We start from the raw sequence: 22921 nt of genomic DNA, 5'->3' as shown, positions 1-22921 counted from the left end.
GGGGCGAAATCATCTAAAAATAGGTTGAAATATAAATAATTATTATATATTTTTAACATAAGTTATAAATTCGTATGCAAATTGTGTGAATCCTATACTATTCTTCCTCCACCCCCTCGGCAGAGTGGGGTAGGGGCGATCTCCATATCACAAATAGCTTAAGGCCTTTTCAATTCTAAATAAGGCTATCATGGCGCGTAGTGGTTTCATATCGCCGGTCCCATAACTAATAACAAATTATGGCCTACCCTAGAATGCAATTTTGTATTTTAAAAAAATGGTTAAAAATGTAAAATTTTTCTTTAAATATCCTAATCGTCATATCAAACTTTATATTAACTTCAAAACATTAACCCATGTTTTTACATTGTAAGGAACTGCTTTCATCAGGTTTATTCTGTTACATAAGAATGCGTAGGAAATCGTTAAAGATGTTCACTTTTTAGCTACTTATCGTAACAGAATTGGGGAGGAGGTTTATATCAAAAATTTTTAAGATAGAGCAATAATTACATTTATTATGGAATAGTGTCTTTCATTTGAATTGTTCCATTGTTGTCTGTTATGTGCACTGGAAAGTCGTTCAGATAGTCTCAACCGAATCGTCCAAAAAAAAAAAAAGGATAATGACTTAGCTTCGTCAACAAGCTTGCCAAGCATACAGATACCATGAATTGGAACAGTGGATGATGTAAACAAGAAGCACATTGAAGAAGTTGACAATTACAGACTGAAAGTAATTCATCGCATAGTGAATGTTAGTTTTGACTTGCAACAACCTTTCTTTTAGTGGTCATCGCGAAGAGTATCGTATAGGTGACATAAGTAAGAACGACAATGTATCAGCAGTACATACATTCTAAACACAAGCCTTTACTTCGACCTGCAGATGATGATTTTTTTTTCAATATGAGCGGACAGTAGGCTACAATAGCCTTCAGGTAGTGTTTCAACAAAAGCAGCTGCTTACTCATTATGTGAGGATTCTGTCAGCAGTGTTCATGGACATGCATTGGAAGGTTTTTAAAAAATGTAACGATACATAAAAACTATTGGATATATTTGTCATACGGGAAGAGGGTGGGGTATAGGGGCCCATCAACATATTCTTGAACCCGGGCCCACGGGTAGACTACCTTGCTACGTCACTGTATATATATTATATATCTCTATCTTTCAGTGGCCGAATCATCTCATGGAAATGGGATGAATGCCTGGGCATAAGTTGTGGTCGGAACGATGTCGCACACACATCAGTCCCCCCCCCCCCACTCCACGCAGCTGATGTATCCAAAATTAAGGAACGGCAGTGCGATACAGTTTGGGGTCAGCGAAGCCTTTCCCATGATTGGGTATAGCTGCAAGGCAACAGAGGTTTTAATTCAGAGTTTTCCTTCTCCTAGGTGGGTAGCCAGCCCCAGCCATGGCTAACGATCCCCTCCTGCCCGAAGCTTACTAGTTAAGGCGCCAGTTACTCGCCTTTGTCCCTTCTCCTGTTAGTGAGAACAGTTCCGCCGGACTCAGTATCTGAGCCACACGTGAAGGCCAGGAGTTGGACTGGTTGTCAGAGGCTATTTGAGACGCATGCCATTAGGAAGCATTTTATAGGTAGTGGAGTGCTTAAATCCATTACCACTTCTGGCAATGCCAACCTTGCGGAATTTTATATGCAAATTTTTTTTTTTTAATTTTCGTTTTTTTAATATTATTTTTTACAAAAATCTTAAAAATAAACATGATTAGATCTGGAATTAGATAATAAAAAAGTGAATCAATTCGCATAGATCTATATAAATTTAGATCATAGACAGGTCTATGATTTAGATCTACAAGTTCCTTTAAATTAATTAAACAAAAACACGAAACTTTTATTTTTTGGCGGGAAGTGAAACCCATCTTTCTAGGCTAGGGCTGTATTCCATCTAGTGATCTAGACTAGAATATTCTAGATCTATTATTATAAGACTCTATATGTAAACAGTAAACTAAACATAAAATAACCATGCAAGGTACCGGGTATCCAATTAATCTCTAGCGTCTTGATCTAGATCTAGACTAGTCTATAATTATAATAATGCTCTATTTTAATTTTCTGCTCGTCCAAAGTCAAAGTGACCGGCAAACTTCATTAATAAAAATAAAGTTAATTGAAATCATTGACTAAAAAAAATAGTAAATCTACTATGCGGTTTATAATATTTATAGCCTATCTAAGTATCTATATACTTCTAGATCTACTTATAATCACCCTGCCCTGATCTCGACTTCCTAGTTGTGGGACATGTGCGCGCAGAACTATGACTGTGGCAGTTCAGTCATATTTCATATTATATTGATCATAATTGATGGTCCCGAATTCCTATCTTGCTACATCTATAGTATCTATAGTATAGTAGATCTATATCCTGGCCCTGCTGCTGTCATCTATAATCCTTCTGCAGAAAGTTTGAACTAGAATGTATGTTATCTTCAACTCTGAAAAAGTAGTTCTCCTTTCAGACCTTGTGATCTATAAGGCAGATGACCTGAGATGATGTAAAGGTCATCTATTTCTGTTGCCCATGGTTAATGAGGTGTCATGTGGCCAGCACAATGACCAACTGCTTTTGCTTTTCGTCAACTAATGTCTAGGTACCCATTAATGCTGGGTGGTCCCAGTTTTCACCAAGATTCAAAACCAGGTCTCCTGGTTCGGAAATGTAGCACTTTACCATGCATTCAGCCACCCTATAACAGTGTAATATATATGTATATATACATACATACACAGAAATCCCAGCAAATGATAAGATTTCCATAATCAAAAAGATACATTAAAACTTCTTCATGACATTGAGTAATAACACTAATATATATTATGATTTTATGTAAACAATAGACTAGATTCAATATATGTTTGTAAAATGTTTTGTAAAATGTTTTACATGTTTTGGATGTTCCTACAGAGTTGAAGTTAGTTTCCTTCCTAGTCCAAACCTCCCGCAGGACGACAGGGGGTGGAAGCGGGCAGGTTTTGATCCCTGGACCATCGATACATCCAAACGACAGTCCAGCATGCAAACCGCACGACCTGGCAGCCCTCAATATATCAATGTATAAAATATAATTTTTTTTTTATACATTTTAATATATATCTATGTCTACTATGGATTCATCTGTGATTGGGATATATGAGTTAGTACACAGGTTAAAAGTTTCAATACCCAGTAGGGAATATCCAAGTGAAGACAAATCTTTGGTTTAGTTCACCATAGAATAATACAAAATTGAAATATTTAAAAGTAGTGTGTGTTGATTTGATAATTGTTAAAATTATCCCATTGGATAAACTGGCTTTTAGCGAAGGATTTATTTTAATTGTATATAATTTTCACCTTTCTGCAGACCCCTTATGTTCATCTTGCGGCCCTCTGGGGGTCAGCGGACTACAGTTTGAGAGCCACTGCTCTAGTAGTATAGACCAAATTGTCGCCCCCGTCCATCTCCTTTTTTTGTGCTACACGTCAATATTTTCTTAAAAACAACCCCCCTATCCGACTCTATCTGAAAACAAGGGGGATAACATTTTAAAATTAATGTAAAGTTTGGGACATTTTAAGGGCTTTTAAAAAAATCAGCTTTTACATAAGTTCTATTATTTTTCCACTTTTTCATTCAGCCCCACTTGGTAATGATTTGAGTCATAGGCCCGCCTTTGCGCCATGGTTGCACGACACATTCTTAGAGTCCCTAATAGTTGTGGGCTCGGGTTTATTGAACCTCTTCATGCCATGGAAGCTGGGCCACTGCTTCCGTTGGCCCATTTGACAGGCCCACCGGGCATGTGCCATAATGCTCATATACCCAGTCCAAACATATTGCCAGCTATTTTATAGTACTGAAAAATATAACAATATAATATCTATGGCATCCTGATAACAATGCAGTGAGTACCAAGTCACATTAGTTTGACTAGCAACACAGTTGCAGACTCCTTGACCCTCTTGAAAGGTCTAATACAGAGAAACCTGAGTTTCCGTCATGCTCTGGCAACAATTCAAAATATAGAAATGGAAAAATGGTTTTTAGTCCTGGGATAAATCTCTAAAAGCCTGCGGAGTCTGGAAGCACATAAGGTAGAGCTGCCCAGTCCTGAAAAAGCTATTATAGCACATTACAGGATGGCCACTGTCCTGTTGGTTCATATTTCACATGGTTCAGGCCAAACTTCAACTCACAGTACCTCCACTGTGAGGAGGAAGAGGAAAATGTCTCATATTCTTTTTAACTGCCCCAGATTTGCTGGTCACAAGTTCTTGACCTGAATGATTATTAAATATATTTGTGCATTAGGTACAACAGTAGGGTTTCTGTCCAGGGCTTTTGCGAGAGGATTTGAGCCTATCGAGCCCTTACTCAAATAGAGTTTGATAATAATGATGAACAATGTGTGATGGTCAGCATCTTTCCCTTACTATCATCCAATGAAGATGTCTAGTTATAGTTTTAGGTATCAGCGATTAACCAAAGTGATGGTTATTTAAATATTTGTGATACGCAGGTAATAAGTTTTATTTTGTATCAATTAAAAATGTACATTTTTTGTCATGCCAAAAAGAAATACTTTGAAAACAGTAGCTCAGAGGTACAAATCGCTTGGCTACCTATTACATGGGCTCAAGTTGTGTCTGCTGAGTGCCTAAATGCAGCTTGGAAACCACCCTGATACCCTACTCCTCATTGGTTCACAAAAGAGATGAGACCATTGCGCACTGAGCATGCTATAAACATGATTCGAAAGATAGATGTTAAAGCAAATTTTAAAAAAACTATTGACCACATTATTTTTTCTTTTCAATTCTAAACATTTTTCTTTTCAATTCTAAACACATTTTATTGCATTCCATGTATTGAACTTTATTAGACTTTTAATTGTATTATAAAATTCTTTTTTTCCCCAGAAAGAAATGAAGTGGAGTTTGTTTTGGAAGGTCAAGATTCATCATTGATCAGTTTTAAGCATTGCACCAAAAATCCGGGTCATAAAGATTTTGTTAAATTTACTGACTTTAAAGTTGAAAATCTTCCATCTGATTATCAAGATGTTATGATTTACAAAATGATTCAGTACATTGGTTTAATCACTGTAAAATTGAATGTTTCATTTACATCCAACAATAGATCAAATAATGATGAAACAGCCAAGTTTAGAGGGACAACAAACATTCGACTTGGAAGTGGCTTTATTATGTCTGTGTGTAAAAAAGAAAAAAGCTTAGGAAAAAAATGTCCTTGTAAAGAATGTTTAGAATCTAACAATCCCAAAGAGCAGTGGGCAGAAATATTAGTGCTTACTGCCAAACATGTTGTTTTCGACACAGAAGAGGTAAAACATACAAAATGTGAACTCTTCTATGATGTAGTGAGACAAATAGAGATTTTGTATGGCCTCAAAGTTCATAAAGTAATAGATAAAAATGATGCCTGCATATTTCTTTGTGCTATGCATAATCTGGAAACATGGAATAAAATCAAAATGTTGTGTGACATGCGGGATAATATACATCGGAAGTTGGCAGACAAATACACATCTAAAGGTTTAAAAAACCAATTGGCTATTATAGTCTCCCACCCTCATGGCCAGCCAAAGATGGTGAGTGTAGGAGACGTGATAAGTTTTAAAAGATCTCTTGATGGGGACGTTCAGTACGAATACAGAGCTTCCACTTGTTCTGGATCTAGTGGGGCCCCTGTTTATGTACTGTCAAGAGAATGGGACTTAAACTTTTCTGAACATGTCCATAGCAGCTCAACGTTAAGGAATGGTATCAACAGAAGTAGTTTTGGACCAGCTTGATATGGGAAATCTTTCTTAAGTTGTGAAATAATTCTTTTCAAAATTTTGATTTTATTTCTTGAATACATTGAAGCACTCCAGTGGCGTAGCTAGCAATGTGCGGATGGTGCGTTCCGCACAGGACATCAAGTGGTGAGGAGCATCAAAAAAGCCCTCAGCATGAATTAAGTTCCTCTGAGCTTTTCAGTAAGATATACATATTGCTCATGTATGACCAAACACAAACTTCTGTATTTGAAGACTAAAAAAAAAACAAAGATTTACTGCTGCAGGGGGTAAACGACAATGTGAAAGCAAAAAACATCTTTCTGAAAAACCTTAACATTCTCCTAGCCGATGAACATACTCACAACGTCTTTTCATCCCCACCTTTTGTAGTATTCAGGCGAGACCAAAACCTACAAGACACATTAGTACACACTAAACTCCACATTTCAAGTGAACCTGGCACTTGGCCATGTAAGCGTCGTAACTGTCAGACCTGCAAACACACGCTCGCCACCCACCATCACTTGTCCTAAAATCACCTTCAGGATCAGTGGCAAATTTAACTGTAATAGTAGAGGAGTCATATATATATATATATATATATATATATATATATATATATGCTATAATATGCTCAAGGTGTCAGATGGTCTATATTGGAAACAGAGGCAGGACCTTAAAAACACGACTCCAAGAACACCTTAGAGACATTCGTAACTTTGCAACTAAGCCCGTCTCTATCCATTTTAATAACACACATCATAGGGGTACCACCGATCTCCTCGTCACTGCTATACAACAATGCAATAACAAAAACATCCGTCTGCAGATCAAAAACAAACTTATTTACATGTCAGGTACCATCCAACCTAATGGGATCAACAACCAGCACACTACAGTACCCCTTAATTTTCCTATTCATCTTTGCCTGACATCTCCGCCCCCTTCCGATTTCCTGCGCTTTTACACCAGCGTAGCTCATTTCTTTTCTGCCTCGATAGAGAACAACATTGGACAGATAAGTTAACTTATATTTTGTGTTAATTGTTTGTTATTTTTTGTTTGTTTTGTAGCTGATGAAGGCCTCGTGGCCCAAACATCCTTTGTTTTACTTGGTATTTTCTGTTTTTGAAATGTCAACTAAAAATGTATTTGTTTAGCTACTTTGTTATTCTCATCTAATTATTTCTTCACTGTAAGATGTAGACAAGCTGGAGTCAAATCGATTAGATTTGTTGAAATCTCTGAGGGTAAAGCATTTTACACGCTTATTTTCTTCTGAGGCCATTGGTCGTGGCACATGTTGTTACTTAATTGTTCAATGCACTGGTTTTAGGAGAAAGTCATGTGCAAATAGGTAAAAATTTCTACTTCATTATCCAGTCCAATGGTTTTATCTACATCCTGATTTTATAAATACATCTTAAGACACTAGATCTAGATAATTGTTGTTATTTTTATGTCACTGTGATTCTTTTTAGTCATTTTTGAATGAATTCACTGATTCTAGTTTTAAAACCAGCTAGATGAGAATCCGTCAAGATGGTTAGGGATAAATTTATAGAAACTCTGAAGACATTGACTAATACAGGTAAAAATTATTCTATTAGATCTGAAGCAAAATGATTGTTAGTTGCTAGATGCTGTTTTTTGATTTTCTGAGCCCATGTATTTAAAACTTAAATAAACAAAGCGCACGTCTACCTTCAAATCAATGATTGTCTGTTTGAAATTGTGCACTCAAAATGGAAAACATTAAATACAATCTAAAATACTTGTGAGAGGGCATTGCTGAAAATATGGATTTGTATCGCCTTCCCAACTATTGAATCCTTAGATTGAAGTCAATCTCGAGACTGCTCCTAGCAACATTGACAAAAACAAATTTCATCTCGAGCAAAATAAACTTCAACTGTTTGTCGCAGTCTCTTATGAAGCCTCCAAACTTCAGAAACAAAAACCTGCTAAGCTTTTTATTTTTAAAAATATAGACTCGATGAGTCAGGCCCGAATATCATCAACTTGTTTCAAATATTTCTGATAAATATGGTAAGCAAGGCTACATTGGAGCGAAGTTATTCCAAACTAAAGTTAATAAAGAATTATTTGCAATCAGGAATGTCTAATTGACGAATTAATAATTTGACCATTTTTCCCGTTCAGCAAAAGCTGGTGGGCAAAAATTATTTTGATAAAATTATTGATAGTTTTGCATGTAGTAAAGGGACATAAGATTCATTTGTAGTATCTTTGTTAAACTAGATCAATTGCGAATTAGAAATACTTGAACAAGTACACATTATTTTAAAAAGAAAAAATGTTCATTTGATTTTTTTTATTGGGGGGAGGGCATCATAAAACCTAGCTATGCCACTGAAGCACTCAAAATTTCATTATTTGCTTTATCACCTAAAATGTGAACAATCTGAACCCATTTCTCATAAAAACATGATGCTTAATTTTAAAGCTAATGGTCTTGCAGCTGAGCAATTAAATTAATTCCACAGTACCGGTATTAGTTCAAACAATAAAACTTACTTTTTTAATTTATTTTAAGGGCCTTAAATCAGTTAATAAAAAACATTTTAAAATTGTGTGTCTGTTGCCTAAAGAAAGCAAAGCTTATTCAGTCCTAAGACTTTCTTTATACTTGCTTCTTTATTTCAAATCAAAAGATGGACTGACCAGATCTGTTATGGAATAAAATATATATATATTTTACTACTTACCTGTGATATATATGGAAGTGTGAAATAGAATTTATAACAGAAAAAAAATTTGACTGGATTGATGTGCTTATGTTAATAATATATCTATTTATACGTTCTCTTATATTTTCTGTTATATTTTATTTTAATATAAAGACTTATATGAACTAACCTACAGGTATCATTTGGTCTTATTATTGTAATTTTTTTTTGTATCGATGATGTTAATGTTTTACTGAATCTTAATGCCTTTTGTAAACATTGATTATTAAAAGATCAATTGTAAAATCATATTTTGATTCTAGTGGTTTTATTTTTATGTTTCATGTCTTGTTATTTTTACAAAGTTTATATCAACTCACTCTGGTAAAAAGTTTGTACACAGGATTTCTCCTACACCCAATCTAAGATCAAGCTGAAATTTCACACAATTATTTCTTTTACTTAACAACACAAGAATCAGTAAAAAAAAAAAAAAAAAAAAACTAACCAATTAGTTAGGTAACTATTGGCAATACATTATTTCGTTTGGTGTTTTGAACAAGGGAAAGAAATTGTAATTGAAGTGGTGGTGTTAGCCGAATTAGTCTTAACACAAACCTGAAAAAAGGACTAGACTAGATAACTATTAGCTCTCCACTATCAGAGTGGTTACCGTGTTGGCTTTAGAAACCTGAGAATGCTTGTCATGAGTTGCTGAATTCAGTTTGTTCCCCCTTTTTATTTTTTGTAAATATTTTTTTATTGTTAGTCTTGATCTATTAAAAAATTAATTACATGTCTGATGCAAACTCATTGATGTCCTAATGCTAAATATAAGCATTGTTTTTTTTTTAAGTAAAATTTTGTAAAAATATTTCTTGTTTTAAAACATTTTTGCATATACTCCTAAAATTTTTACCTTTTCATGGCATGTTTTTTTTTTTAACATTTTTTATTTACACCTAAAATATCTAAACCATACAAGCACTGGCGGATCCAGGGGTAGGGCGGTTTGGGACTTTTGTTGTTGGCATCCTTCAATCGTAGGTCGACTATGGTTCATCTCAAACACTTTTTCATGTGACTGTGGAGCCCTATTTTGGGACTATAACTCACAATTTATGCTTGAATCCTAAAAATGCAAAAAATTTAGAGTAGAGAATCTAATTAGTCCACTTAATTTCTCCTCCCACTTCCGAAAATTTTGTTTGTAAAAAAGCAAAGTTACTAACAGGCCTATTGAACAAAATGTATCACTAACAAATGAGCTTTTTTAAAAAAATATTATTAGTGGCCCCGAAAGGGGAAAAAGACGCTATTAGTTTTGTGTGGAATGTCTGTCCGTCCGTCTGTTTAGATCTCGTAAACTAGAAAAGAGTGAAAATCTGACACCATAATATTTTAGACCATCAAAGTTCTGATGCAACGCCTACTTTTTTCATTTCTGAAAGCAAAAAATCTAATTTTTTAAATCACTTATGCAAGCAGTGTTTTCATAAAAATACACCACTTTTACAACAATTCACTCTTAATAGTAACAAACACGGGAGGCTCTTAAGAAGGGGAGAAGACTATTCACCAAATTTAGAACATATTTATGCAAATGGTTTTAGATTTCTTGGCAAGAAAGTTTTTTGTATTACATGTGCAATGCAAAGTTATGTAAGTTCTGTCATACTAACTAATACATTTACACACACACACACAAGTTTTCTTTTTTTTTTTAAGAGAAAAAATCTATTTAGTATGCATATAAGTTGAACATCATCAACAATTAATAAGTAGTTTTTTCATATTCTCGCGGGAACTGCAGTTCTATAATTCATGAAATGGTGCACTTAAAACTCTTTTTTTTTAACGGAAATATTTTTTTCTTGGGGATTTGAATAAGAGATTGACCCTTTACAAAACAATTAGATAATCATTATAAAACATCAGTTAGGCCAGGTTCACATCTAACTTCACATTCACTTATCCTTTGGTTTGCTGGGGCAACACACAAGATCTGTCAACCTTCTTTCTCCATTCTTCTCTGTCATTTGTCATTAATAGAATTTCATTCTTATGTTCTTTCTGAAAATATTCAAAACCTGCCTGGGTGGACCACTTCGGGGGCCGATTTTGAGTTTGTGTTTCCACACAAACTGTCTTTGTAACCTTGTTTTTCGAATATATATTTTTTTCGTCAGCAATAATTAATTAAATCTAAATCTGTGGGGTATCTTATCTTTTCAAGGAACAGATTGGTTGTGTTTGCAATGTAGTAAGGGCCTATTAAATTCATATTAGAATATGTTTCAAGTAAAACATTACGGTATTCAAGAGGTTCTTGAAAATCAAATATTTTTTTACCCATCGTTCTGTTGATGTCTTATGCTGACCAAAACAAGCTTACTACAAGAGGCCTCGCTAAACATATGAACATAATATTACGATAAATACGCCTAATTAGGATATACTTGCACTACTTGTTCCTCGATTGTCCGTCACACTCCAGTATCAGCCCTTGCCTCCATAATATGTTACTTTATTTTACTTAGGGCCTACTTTGACCTGCCTTTTTGAATAGGATGAGTAGGCGTAATGAGCAGTAGGCCCTAGATGTCAGATGTAGAAAAAAAATAGGTGCCGGTATACCTACTTGAAATCATTGCCTTACAAATTTTCATTAAATCCATTGTCGGAAATAAAAGTAGGAGCATTAAAATCTGAATATAAATGTAAAATTTAGTCTTAAGTTTGGATTTATATAGTGTAGGCCTAATAATTTAAATCAAAATAAAATATTCACTACATAATGTTGCCCATGGAGTATATATATGCTACGTACCTATCTTGATTAAGTATAATTAAGTCAGTTGATATCATTATCTAAAATATATTGGGGCTACATAAGATAAGATATTGATCCAATCAAATGGAAATTCAGTTTGACTACAATTGACAACATCAGCATAACCACAGTAATGCAATAACAGTATTAGGCCTAGATGAAAAAAATGCGACCATTCACACACGAAACACATAGGCTACACATTCACAACCAGCGCTTTATGAATTTGACTTCTATGAACTTCTCGATGACGACAGCTGATCTTGTAACACTCTGACCGAAAGTGGGATAAAGGAGTTTTTAAATCTTTCTGTTTTAGTCCTTATGGAAAGGAGACGACCACTTCGTTCAGATCTTATGTAACAGTGGTTTAATGGGTGCAGGTTGTCCTTAGGAATCGAGTGTTTTGGAAAGGCATCTTTCATGAAAAAGCTCTTCAAGAGATGGTAGCTGTATTCGAGACTCATAAGTGAAATATATGATGTAATGGTATTAGTGTGATTAAAGCAAGGAATAAAAAAAAAGGGGGGGGGGGGAGAGATATAGAAAGCCTGGCAACAAATCAACGGACATAGCAGGTGTGTACTTCTAATATGAAATAATGGCTCAGCGGATGTCACGTGCAATAAGAGTCTGTCACATGATAATGTTTACACAAAATGGCAACAACCTATAACGACGATGTAAGCACCAAAGAAACTTCTGTTCGTAACAGTAACACCGTCAAAGAACACTTATATAAAGTGCTTGTTATTGGAGAATTCGGTGTAGGCATGTAGAGCCTATAATTGTAGTATATTGTTGGTAGACTCTAGATTGAGATTCATCCTTTTAGACTAGTAGTTTTAGATGCTAAAGTAAACTCTTACTAGTTACTAGTCTTACAGTAGTGACTAGTCTTACTCACTGTCTTAGTCTTAGTCTCTTAGAGTAGTTAGAGTAGACTTAGTTAGACTACTACTTACTAACTTAGACTTAGAGTCTTAGACTTAGAGACAGAGTTAGACCCGACTTATTTAGTGAACTTAGTCTGAGTTTAGATTTAACACTCTAAACTAAACTAAATTAAATAATTAAAATAATCATTAATATAATGAATAATTATGATATTAAATGATTGATTTGCATTTTTTTGTAACATTCTGTTTCAAGCTTTGAAATGTTTCTGACCTCTCCTCTCTTTAACTAGTAAAAAAATACTAGTATAGTAACTAGATCTAGACTAGATCTATCATCTAGACTCTTATATTATTATAATTTTTAGTAGATCTATTGATAATCTATATTGACTCTTCGTCTATCAAACTACTAGACTACTACTACTAATACTACTATAATTATAATCTATATATCTATAAAATATATACAGTGAGATTCATACGTCTCCATCTCTTAAACTCAAATAAAACAACAGTAAGAAAAAACCTTCAGTATCACTCACTGAGTATCAGTCATGAAACAATAAACAAAAAAATTACAAAGACTTGCAAGAGCAGTATGTCAATGTTTTATTAAATCAAAACCTGTTGTCCTTCATTGGAAATGACAATCAACATTGGTATCAAAACGATGGTGCCCCACTAAAAATTATATCAAAGATCATCGAATTTAAATGCAATCCATAACAATTGTACTAAGCAATTTCATATAAATTAATAAATAATAAAGATCAATCAAGAAGTCATTCGTAAATATGTTGTTCAAAGCTTCAGGAAACTATCTTTGTTTGGAGCAAGAGGGTGAACATTTCAAACAGTTGCTATAAAATTGTTTATTATTTACCGTTATTTGTTCTGACTGTTCTTGTGTTTTGTTGTGCATTAAAGTAACTCAATACATTTTGTTTGTTCTTACTGGTGTTTTTTGTTTAGTTTTAGAGATGAAGACTTATGAATTACACTATATATCTAGTTTAATCTAGTATTCTAGTTAATTCTTACAGCATGTAGTCTAGACTAGATGATCTACTATTATTTGTTAAAATGTTTCAGTACCATCATCTATTGATATCTACTGACTGAGTACTACTACTACTATTACTACTAGTGGCGTAGCTAGGGTGGGGGGAAGAGGGGGGAAATTTTAAAATCCCATCTGGCCCCCACTTGAGGGGAACCCCCAAATGAGTGTTTTTTAAATTAAAAATTAAACATTATGCAAAATACAGGGCCCCCAAAGAGTTCAAGCCTTCTGGGCCCCCAAACGATAGAAAATTCCTAGCTACGCCCCTGACTAGTACTATTCTACTACTAATCTCTTAACTATATAATTATATAGATGATAGATCTTCTGCTAGATTGTCTGTCTATAGATATATTACATCTAGTGCAGCAGAATTGTTACATTATAATAATCATATAATACTTATAACATATGATTAAGTAAACGTTATAATTTAAATATCATTTAGGTCTATGCTGAAAAATTTTTTTCATGTTCATCTACAACATTTTTTCTTTTGTCTGACAGGTAAAACATCTATTATTAGAAGGTACACAGAAGGTATAAACTAATTACTTACCAACAATATTTATTTTAATAGTTATATGGTTATATTTTGTGTGTGTGGTGATTTTTGTTTTACTAATTTTTTTAAAATTAGCTATTATTACATAAATATGCAGCTAAATGTACACATTTTTTTGTCAGGATATTTCTCACCCAATTACAAGTTGACCATTGGTGTGGATTTTGCTCTGAAAAGTATTGAATGGTCTCCAAGCACAAAAGTTAATCTTCAGCTTTGGTATGGCTTTGTGCATTAAATATATTGATATTAGAACTATATTAAAAATAAAATTAAGTCATATTATCAGTTTGTTTTTTTCATTTTGTAGGGATATAGCAGGACATGAAAGATTTGGTCATATGACTAGAGTCTACTACAAATATGCGTATGTATTAAAAAAATTTATTGTCTTATGGACTATCATTGTGTTTTGGTGGTTGTTATTTGAAGCTAATAAAACCATTTTTAATTTTCTAGTTTATTCTGATCAAATATTAGAACACATATAATGCCATGCTTTTTTTTTTATTTCTATATATACAAATGTTTTTCTTTTCTTTTTTTTCTTTCAGAATAGCTGCAATAATTGTTTTTGATCTATCAAGGTTGTTTTTTTTTTTAATCTAAAAGTTTCAGACTTCATAATCCTTTTCTCTAATTTTTTTTTAAATGGAATATTTAATTTTAGACTAACATAATAATTCAGCAGTAAACCTTAAATATAAATATATATGTATATTTATTTACTTTACTTGGTCTCATGCTCTCTTCTCTATGCATATATTCTCTTAGCCTATATATCCAACTTTTTTTTATCTCTTAAATTTAGGCCAGCAACATTTGATTCAGTGCTAAAAGTAAGTTGACATTATAAACATCAACATTGATCAATATTCTTTTCTATTGCTTTTAAACTTTTTGTCTAAATTTGGAAAAAAAAGCCACATCCTTGAAATATTACTGTTTATTGAGTAGCTTAATTAATAACTATATTGTTATTGGGATGTATGGCTCAATGGCTGATGTGGCATCAGATGTGGGAGCTCAAGTTCAAATCATAATCAAGCTACGTTGTGTTTGTTGATCAGCACAGAAACCTTCTCCCAGATACTCCTTTCTCCACATGTCCACAAAAGAGATTGGACCCTAGTGCACTGAGCTTGCTATAGTTGGAATGTTGTGCTATACAAAAGTAATTCAAAAAATTTGTTAGATTTTCACTTTTTCTTTTTGAATTTAAAAAAAAATATTTTTGTTCCAGTGGTTAGAAGATGTGAACTCCAAAGTCATGCTTTCAAATGAACAGCCAGTGCCAGTTTTATTACTTGCCAACAAGGTAATTAATCATATACTAAACGAATGAGTTTATTTTAAACAAACATCAACATTCTATTCACCTAGTAGGTAAATGTATGTTGTGAGGAGAAAAAATAAGCGTTAACTTACCTCAATGAAAAATTTGGGAGATTACTTGTTTTTTTTATTCCTCTTGTATGATATATAGTTGTAATATAATATTTTAACTTTAGTGTGCTATAGATAAGTTATTTTATTAAACTTGTTTTAAGAGAGGATTATTCAAATATTTGATCTGTAGTGTGATATTGAAGATTCCTCTTACGAAGCGGACAAGTTGAACAGTTTTTGTAGAGACAAGAAATTCATTGGCTGGTTTCCCACTTCAGCAAAGACCAATCAGAATGTTGGTAAGTTGTTTTTTTTAAGAATTTAATGCTTTTAATTTTAGTTCCAGTAATAGTGATCATTTGAAACTATTGTCACAATTTTTTTCTGATAAACTGTATTAAGTTAACATTTATGCACATTCTTCAAACTTATTCCTGAATTAGACAACAGTTTTGATTTTTATACAAGCCTATTTTATCAAAATTATTTTCAAAACGCAACTCCTACTCATTAATTAAAGAATCAACTGTTCAGAAAATTGTGTCAAAGAATATTAGATTCTTTATAGTTCTTTTCATTCTTTATTTCCTCTTATACTTGTCCTTGGTTTAAAAATTAATTAGAAGTCACATAAGGAAATTAAGTTTGAAATACCATGTAACCACTTTTAACACGTAAGCAAAGTTTCATGTAGCACTTTGAATCCCATTTCTCTGGATGAAATATTCATTGTAAAAAAAAAATGTGGGATACTGGAAGTTCAGGGATCAAAAAGTTGAAATACATTTGACTCTTGTTTCAAATTTCTTTCTTGTAGATGAAGCTATGAACTTTCTCATTGAACACATCCTGTCATTACCAAGTGGAGCACAGCAGCCCAGTGAACATATGTCTGTTGCTCACTCTGATTCAAATGGCTCTGGTGACTTTGACGGCATTGAAGAGAAAGATAAGAATACAGGATGTTGTAGTTAGACTGTATGTAGGAAAGCTAAGACAGTTTTGCCTTTCTAGTCTTTGGAGGAAAAGTAATTTCCTAGACCACAGGTCTCAAGAGAAACATCACAAAACTGACTTCAAATGTAGAAGATCATCATAAAAACAATGAGGAACCAACTACTGAAATATTTGTTGAAACTGCAATGACATTTTTAGATGAGATTATTCAATTATAATGTACAAATGTTATATGAATGATTTTGCCTGTTTTGAAAAGTTCTTTGGTCATACATAAAGTTGGTATTTTCTTTTTAAAAGTCAATTTGGTCATTGAAACTTATAGCTCTTTAACTTTATACATTTGTTTGAGGTATAAAGTATTTATTCAGAATATACATTTTTAAAAATATCTAGAAGTCAATGTTTTAGGATTGAAATAAAGGAATTAGTTTAATGTCCTATGTTTAAAGAAGCTGTCATTAGTTAGTAAACAAAGATGTCAATCAATATGTTCTGTAACCATACTGAGACCCTAATATTTTACTTTACTTCTAGGTGTATTTTTAAGGTCTATAGATAATTTTTTTTATCACAATGTGTGGGCAAATTTGTATTCAAAACTTTCTGCATGCTACTCATCAGCATTATATGGCATCATTAATTGTTCAGTTTGAATGTTTTACAAGTTATTTGTTTTTTTGTTTTTTAATTATCCATCTGGAATAATGGAATTCAATGTTTGGAAGTCATTTATTACCAATGACGACAAATCTTGAATGAGTCATCAATTTAGATAATTTTGAATATGTGTATAGCACGAGTACGTTTTTTATTGTCTCTTTTATCACAATCTTTTTGCTCATCAATACTAGAAACTCAATAGTAAATGTGGTCATAGGGCATCTCAATTGGTGCATTAGTAATTAATTCACTAATACCCAGAGAACAAAATTTTATATTTTGTTGACAAGATGTAAACTGATTTTCTAATTTAAAGTTAAAAGATGATGTGAAAATATAATTTGTTTTTCTTTGTATACAACTAAAACTACAAAAACTAAACTAAAATAAAAGTTTACTGTAGCTGACCCTTTATAACTACAGTAATAAAATAAACTTTATTTAATAAATTGCAATTCAAATAGAATAAAGACTGTTATAGCATGCAACTGGTTGTCCCTCGAATCAACCAGATGAACCAACGGCTAAACCAATGACCATTTGTTAACATAGATACACGTAGCATGTAATTTTTCTTTTTTTCAAAGGATGTCTGTTGTTGCATAATATTAAATTTAAACAGGCCAAAGGATTTTCATTTTTCTTATTCAGAAACTTTAATTTTTTATTTCGCATTAGGATCTTGTAAACATGTTCACAGATTACAAACTAAATATAATTAGCTTTCTCTATGCTGTTAAAGTTTCTACAACTTTACAGTTATTTTGTTGTGACTTGAACTTGTATATACTGTTGTTAATGAAGTGTTAATATGAACTTGATTTTTTTTTAAATTATCAATAGTATCACATTATTTATTTTGTGCAAGAATTTACAATTGTGCCATAAATTCATTCTATAAGCTTATTTAAGCTAAAATTGTTCTGTATTGAATTTTGAAGTTCATTTGTAATACTCCACTCTGTAATAAGGCATATGGCACCTGTGAGTTTGTTTTTTTACTAGAGTTATATAGTGCTTTTTAAATCTATTTCATTGTTGAAATCATTGAAAAAAAGACTTAAAATTTATACAAACATTATCAAAATTATTGATGCTTTACACACCGAAACTTTGTTGAATGAGGAGTTAAAAATTTATTAGCTTTTATCTTTAGAGCAGTCATTGTTTAGCCTATTGGCGTGAATCCTTTTTTTTTTCTATGTCCTATAAAATGTGCAAACAATAGCTTTGGCTTCCAGTCTAAATGAGTGAATAGGGTATATTTGATTCAGGAAACATTTATTATTATGAAAAATTTCAGGGTGCTAATTTAAAATTATGAAACAATTTTAAATTATGTTTTTATAAATAGAAAGGCAACACTTATGTGTAAGTAAATAATTGACTTTTTGGTTGCGATAACCTTGGTGGTTGGCCACCCGCCTAAATAATTCTGAATTCAAACCTCTGCAGCCTTTGCTGTTGCTGCTTAAGCCAAACATGGGAATGGTTTCTGGAACAACCAGGAGCCCATGGCCCTGAGACATGTTTTAGCACACCATTAATATTCTGATTGACCTTTGGATGCTGTCTGATTGACCTTTTAATGCTGCTGATACCAACAACTATTTGTAAAAGGCAGATCATATGACCAGCGTAGCAAAAAAAAAAAAAAAGAATTCTTATGGCTACTCAACATTTTGTTTCACTAGTCTTATTACTGACCTTGAGATTTTGATGTTTTTTTAGCAACTTAACTTTACAAAATATTTGTTGCTGCTTTATTAAGTTGCTAGTGTTCTAGTTCATATTTGAAATCAAACAAAAATGTGATATAAAGAATGCTCTTCATTCATCAAAGTTTACAATGTACTGTTGTTCATTTTGCTTTTTAAAAAATGCTTATGTAAGGTTTTCTTTAAACCCATCTTTCTGTCACAAACAAGTATTGATGGCTGTTTCAGTCATACAAAAATCTCCTGCTTATTTTGACATGAATCAAAATCTTAATGCATAAGCCTACCAGTATTTTTTTTTTCAAAGCCATACAATTGTGTATAACTGATTTTTTGTGATTTCAGCATTTCTGTAAATTTTATATAAAAGAAATAGTGTAAAAACAAATGTATATTTTTCCTACAAATTTTGAACCTTTTAACAATGCCTTGTTATTAATATTTTTTTGTTTAAATTTAGCATGTATTCATTAACCCTTAAAGTGCTGAGCTTTTTTACAATGAGTATAAAAAAACATGGATTTACAATGCTAGTGTTTCGAGGCTAAAGTACCACACGCGTCTTAAGGGTCCAGGATAAAATCATTTGATCTTTTTTTTTTTTTTTAAGTTTTTTTTTTCATTTAAATAAAATCAATATATTTTTATGTCCTGAAATGGATGGATTAGAGAAATCTTTAAAAATTATTAAATGATTTGAAAGCTAGCAAAAGAAAAAATAGAGAACAAAGATAAATAAATTAAATAAACATAAATTAATCATTTACTCACAATATATGAAGAATTTGTGCCAAGACATTTAAACAGAGAGTAAAATCTAATTTTGTTACACAAATTCATTACTGACATGTAACAAATTTCAGAAGCCATTTTGAAGGCTACTATTTTTTTTATTGTAATTTTGTAATGAGAATAAATGTTTTTTGTTTTGTTTTTTGGGGGCGGGGGTTCTAAATTATGAGACAGAAAATATTTGGTCAAATGATTTTGTGATTTTAATATATGATCATGACGAAAATAGATCAGTTGTTCTTAAATGATATATATATATATATATATATATATATATATATATATTATAAATTATATTTATATATAAATATATTCTATGTTGGTTTTTATTGCCATACTTATCCTATGTTTATGTTATTCGACTTCAACTGATGAAACAAATCTGTGTTAATAAATTTGTAGTATTGTATGACTATGTTTTTGAGAAATAAATGATTTTTGAAAGACATTATGAGTAGAATATGATGTAGCATTTAATGATTTAGTAACAAACAGCACAATACTTTGATTGGTAGATATATTTTGAAAAAAAAAAGCTATTTGTACAATGTATCAATGGGAGATGGTATAAGAAGGATACTATGTATCACCTACAAAGACCATATCACAAATGAGATTTGGAACAGGATCACAATGCACAATGGCAATTGGGGCCCCACGATGAGCTCCTGACCACTAACTAAAACTTTATGGCCATATCACAAGGTCATTAGGGCTTCCAAAGACCTGCCTTCAGGAAAAAAAAGCGATTGGAAGATAATATGAAAGAGTGGATAAGCCTGTCACTCAAACAGATTCTACTTCTAGAGCAAAGACAGAGAATTAAGGAAGAAGATCTTTTGGGTTGTCTTTGAAGCCAGTAACGTTTATATAAACAAGATTGCAAAGAGTTTTTATTTTCATACAAACGCAGAGGCAGCTCCCATATGGTCCACTATGTGGTAAGCATTGCAGTTGAATGGGAAGGTTCTGATATTTTCAGCACAAGTATCAGAAGCTATGAGCTACAAAATTATGAATAACCACAATCCTATCTCAGTCCATCATGGGCGTAGCCAGAGGGGGGTTCTTGGGGTTCAAACCCCCCCCCCCGAAATGAAATCCCCCCCCAGGGGGGGGGGATTAAGTGACTGATTTTTGCTTTCATTTGTTTATTTTAGGTGAGATTTTAATACTAAATCATAACTTACCACAGCACAGCCGAGGCAGCTTTGAGTTAAAAACCCTCTACCAGGGGGTTTTGAGTTTAAATCCCCCTACCAGGGGGTTTTGAGATTTTAAAAACCCCTATCAGGGGGTTTTGAGATACAAATCCCTCTACCAGGGGGTTTTGAATTTTAAATCCCCTACCAGAGGTTTTTGAAGTTAAATCCCCCTCTTCTATAAAACAAAACAAAAAAAATGCAAACAACAATCCCCAAATTCCAACAGCACAGTTGAGGAAGATTTTGATTTTAAAACCCCATCCAAAATTTACGATAACCCCCATCTTCAATATAAAAAAAGCAAATTATACACTCAAAATTCTATGAGCGTAGCCAAAGGGGTTTTGAGTTTAACCCCCCTCCCCCTTCCAGTTGGGGTTTGAAGCTAAAAGGTACCTCTTCAATATAAAAAAAAAGCAAATTACACACTATAAAATCTATGAGCGTAGCCAAAGGGGTTTTGAGTTTAAACCCCCCTCCTCCAGAGGGATTTTTCTTTAAAGTTTAAAACCCCTCCAGATGGTTTTGAGTTTAAAATTCCCCTACAGAGCGTTTAGAGTTGAAAACCTCTCTCTTCAATATTATTTTAAAGCAAACTACAGTCACCAAATTCTATGATCGTAGCTAAATGGAGTTTTGAATTAAAAACAAAAGAAAAAAAAAACCAGAGATTTTTTAGTTTAAAACCCCTCAACAGATGATTTGACGAAAAAACTTTCCTTTTCGATATAAAATCTAAAGCGAAATACAGGCATGTAATTCCAAGAGCGTAGTCAAGAAAGGTTACAAATTTCTACCAGTGGCTTGGGCTCCATTAATTAAGTGTGAATAGTCTTCTGCCGAAATTGAAAATCATTAAAAGTGTCTCAACAAAGATGGCTAAGACAGATTTTAGGAGTCAGTCATAGAGATCGGGTCTAAATCAAAGAAATCATATGCCGAACTGGGAGTCGAATCCTTAGTAAGGTTGTGACAGAGCGTCGCATGAGGTTTTGCGGGACATGTTTTCCGACAAAATTAATTACGCAAAATAAGAGTTGCGGATACAGCTTGCCGGAAAATGCGCCGAACGGCGCGAGAGGGTCTAAGTCAGTAAGAATAGCACATTAGGTTTTTGAAATAAAACTTTTTAATAGCAAGATAATGCACTGTAGATACCTCAGAATATGCATGTTGTTGGCTTTCAATACCAGAAATAGTGCTCAGCGGCGGGGCTTCGCCCCGCGCTGGGGGAGATGCGAACTCCCCCAGACCCCCTTGCTAGCAAGGGCGGGGAGTCTACAATAAACAATAAGCGTCTTCCGAAAGGGTCAGAATGTAATAAAGATTAATTATATACACATATATTTATATATATAATTTTTTTTTCGCGGGGGGGGGGAGGTCGGGGGGGGGAATTCCCCCCCCCCCAAACCCTCCCCGAAAAAAAATCCTGGCTACGCCCATGCAGTCCATACAACTATTCATTTCAAGCAAGCTTGCTTGCGATCCCTCAGATCCAGTGCACGAGGTCCATGCTTGTCTCCTGTTTGTAAATGGCCAGCATGTTCACTGTATAATATTTTACATGTAGACAAAGGGCTGAACAGAAGGAAAAAATGGCAACGTCTGGTGTATGTACTCTTTTATCGTCCACATTGTGACACCCTCATTGAATTTCCTATTATAGGACTTTGAAGGGTGAACAGAGAAGCAAAGAAGCATGGAGAATGAGCTCTCTAACCTTTGTTCGATCCGCTATGTCGTTGTTTTTTTGTTGTTGTTATTTTTGGCAATGCATGCTAAAATGTTTGTTAGTAAAATGCGGACACGCCTTGATGCCCACAAACCATAAACCCCTAGCTATATAGGTCAATAGCCGCACTGACTTGTGTGTTTTCTGTAAGGTCTAAGGCTAAGGGAGAAAATCCGGGTTTGGGCCCCCGCAGGTGGAGGAACAGAGGTAAGACCACTACTCTCAGGCTAACTCCTGAAACCACTGACCTCAAATTGCGATGTTGTTACGTCCCTTTGGATCCGGTCAGTATAAAATAGAGGTGTGGGTGGACAGCCCGGCACTCGCAAATTTACCACCCAGGCTTTCTCCCATCGATGACAAAAAAGTCTCTAAAAAAAACATTGAAAGTGCTATAGTCAACAGTTATAAGTTCCTGATTGGCGTAAGCTGAAACGTCAAGGGCCACTCTCGACTGCAAGAGGAGCTCTTCAACCTCATTTGGATAGCTACTGCCAGCCTTCAGTCCCTGGACAATATTAAAGTGCTATCCCGCCACAGCTTGGTGTTAATGACAATACCGAAAAGCATGTTGCTCACCTGCACTTA

The 22921-nt window shown here is 33.5% G+C and overlaps 2 protein-coding genes across 2 annotated transcripts; both read left to right on the top strand.

The window, feature by feature from the left end:
- The first annotated feature begins 1883 nt into the window (after window positions 1-1883).
- On the top strand, window positions 1884-8825 carry LOC106053186 (uncharacterized). The gene is made up of 2 exons (XM_013208677.2): window positions 1884-2009; window positions 4941-8825. Exons 1-2 carry the CDS (start codon window positions 2003-2005, stop codon window positions 5834-5836), a joined length of 903 nt encoding a protein of 300 aa, XP_013064131.2. The 5' UTR covers window positions 1884-2002; the 3' UTR covers window positions 5837-8825.
- Window positions 8826-11967: 3142 nt separating this feature from the next.
- LOC106075902 (ras-related protein Rab-32B-like) lies at window positions 11968-19841 on the top strand. The gene is made up of 9 exons (XM_013236780.2): window positions 11968-12118; window positions 13817-13849; window positions 13997-14093; window positions 14185-14241; window positions 14429-14461; window positions 14686-14713; window positions 15118-15192; window positions 15454-15562; window positions 16081-19841. The coding sequence occupies exons 1-9, from the start codon at window positions 12007-12009 to the stop codon at window positions 16236-16238; spliced, it is 702 nt and encodes a 233-aa protein (XP_013092234.2). The 5' UTR covers window positions 11968-12006; the 3' UTR covers window positions 16239-19841.
- The last annotated feature ends 3080 nt before the right edge of the window (window positions 19842-22921 follow it).

This window comes from Biomphalaria glabrata, chromosome 3, assembly GCF_947242115.1.
Source record: "Biomphalaria glabrata chromosome 3, xgBioGlab47.1, whole genome shotgun sequence".
In the NCBI taxonomy this organism is placed as follows: domain Eukaryota; kingdom Metazoa; phylum Mollusca; class Gastropoda; family Planorbidae; genus Biomphalaria; species Biomphalaria glabrata.
Note: the sequence above shows the minus strand (reverse complement) of the source record. Positions and strands in the feature narration are given on the sequence as shown.

Excerpts from the sequence above, each read along its gene's own strand:
- LOC106075902 (XM_013236780.2), top strand. The coding sequence starts at position 12,007 with ATGGCAACAACCTATAACGACGATGTAAGCACCAAAGAAACTTCTGTT. Across the intron at positions 13,850-13,996 it reads TATTAGAAGGTACACAGAAG|GATATTTCTCACCCAATTAC; the intron begins GTATAAACTAAT and ends TTTTTTTGTCAG. Across the intron at positions 15,193-15,453 it reads TTTTATTACTTGCCAACAAG|TGTGATATTGAAGATTCCTC; the intron begins GTAATTAATCAT and ends TTTGATCTGTAG.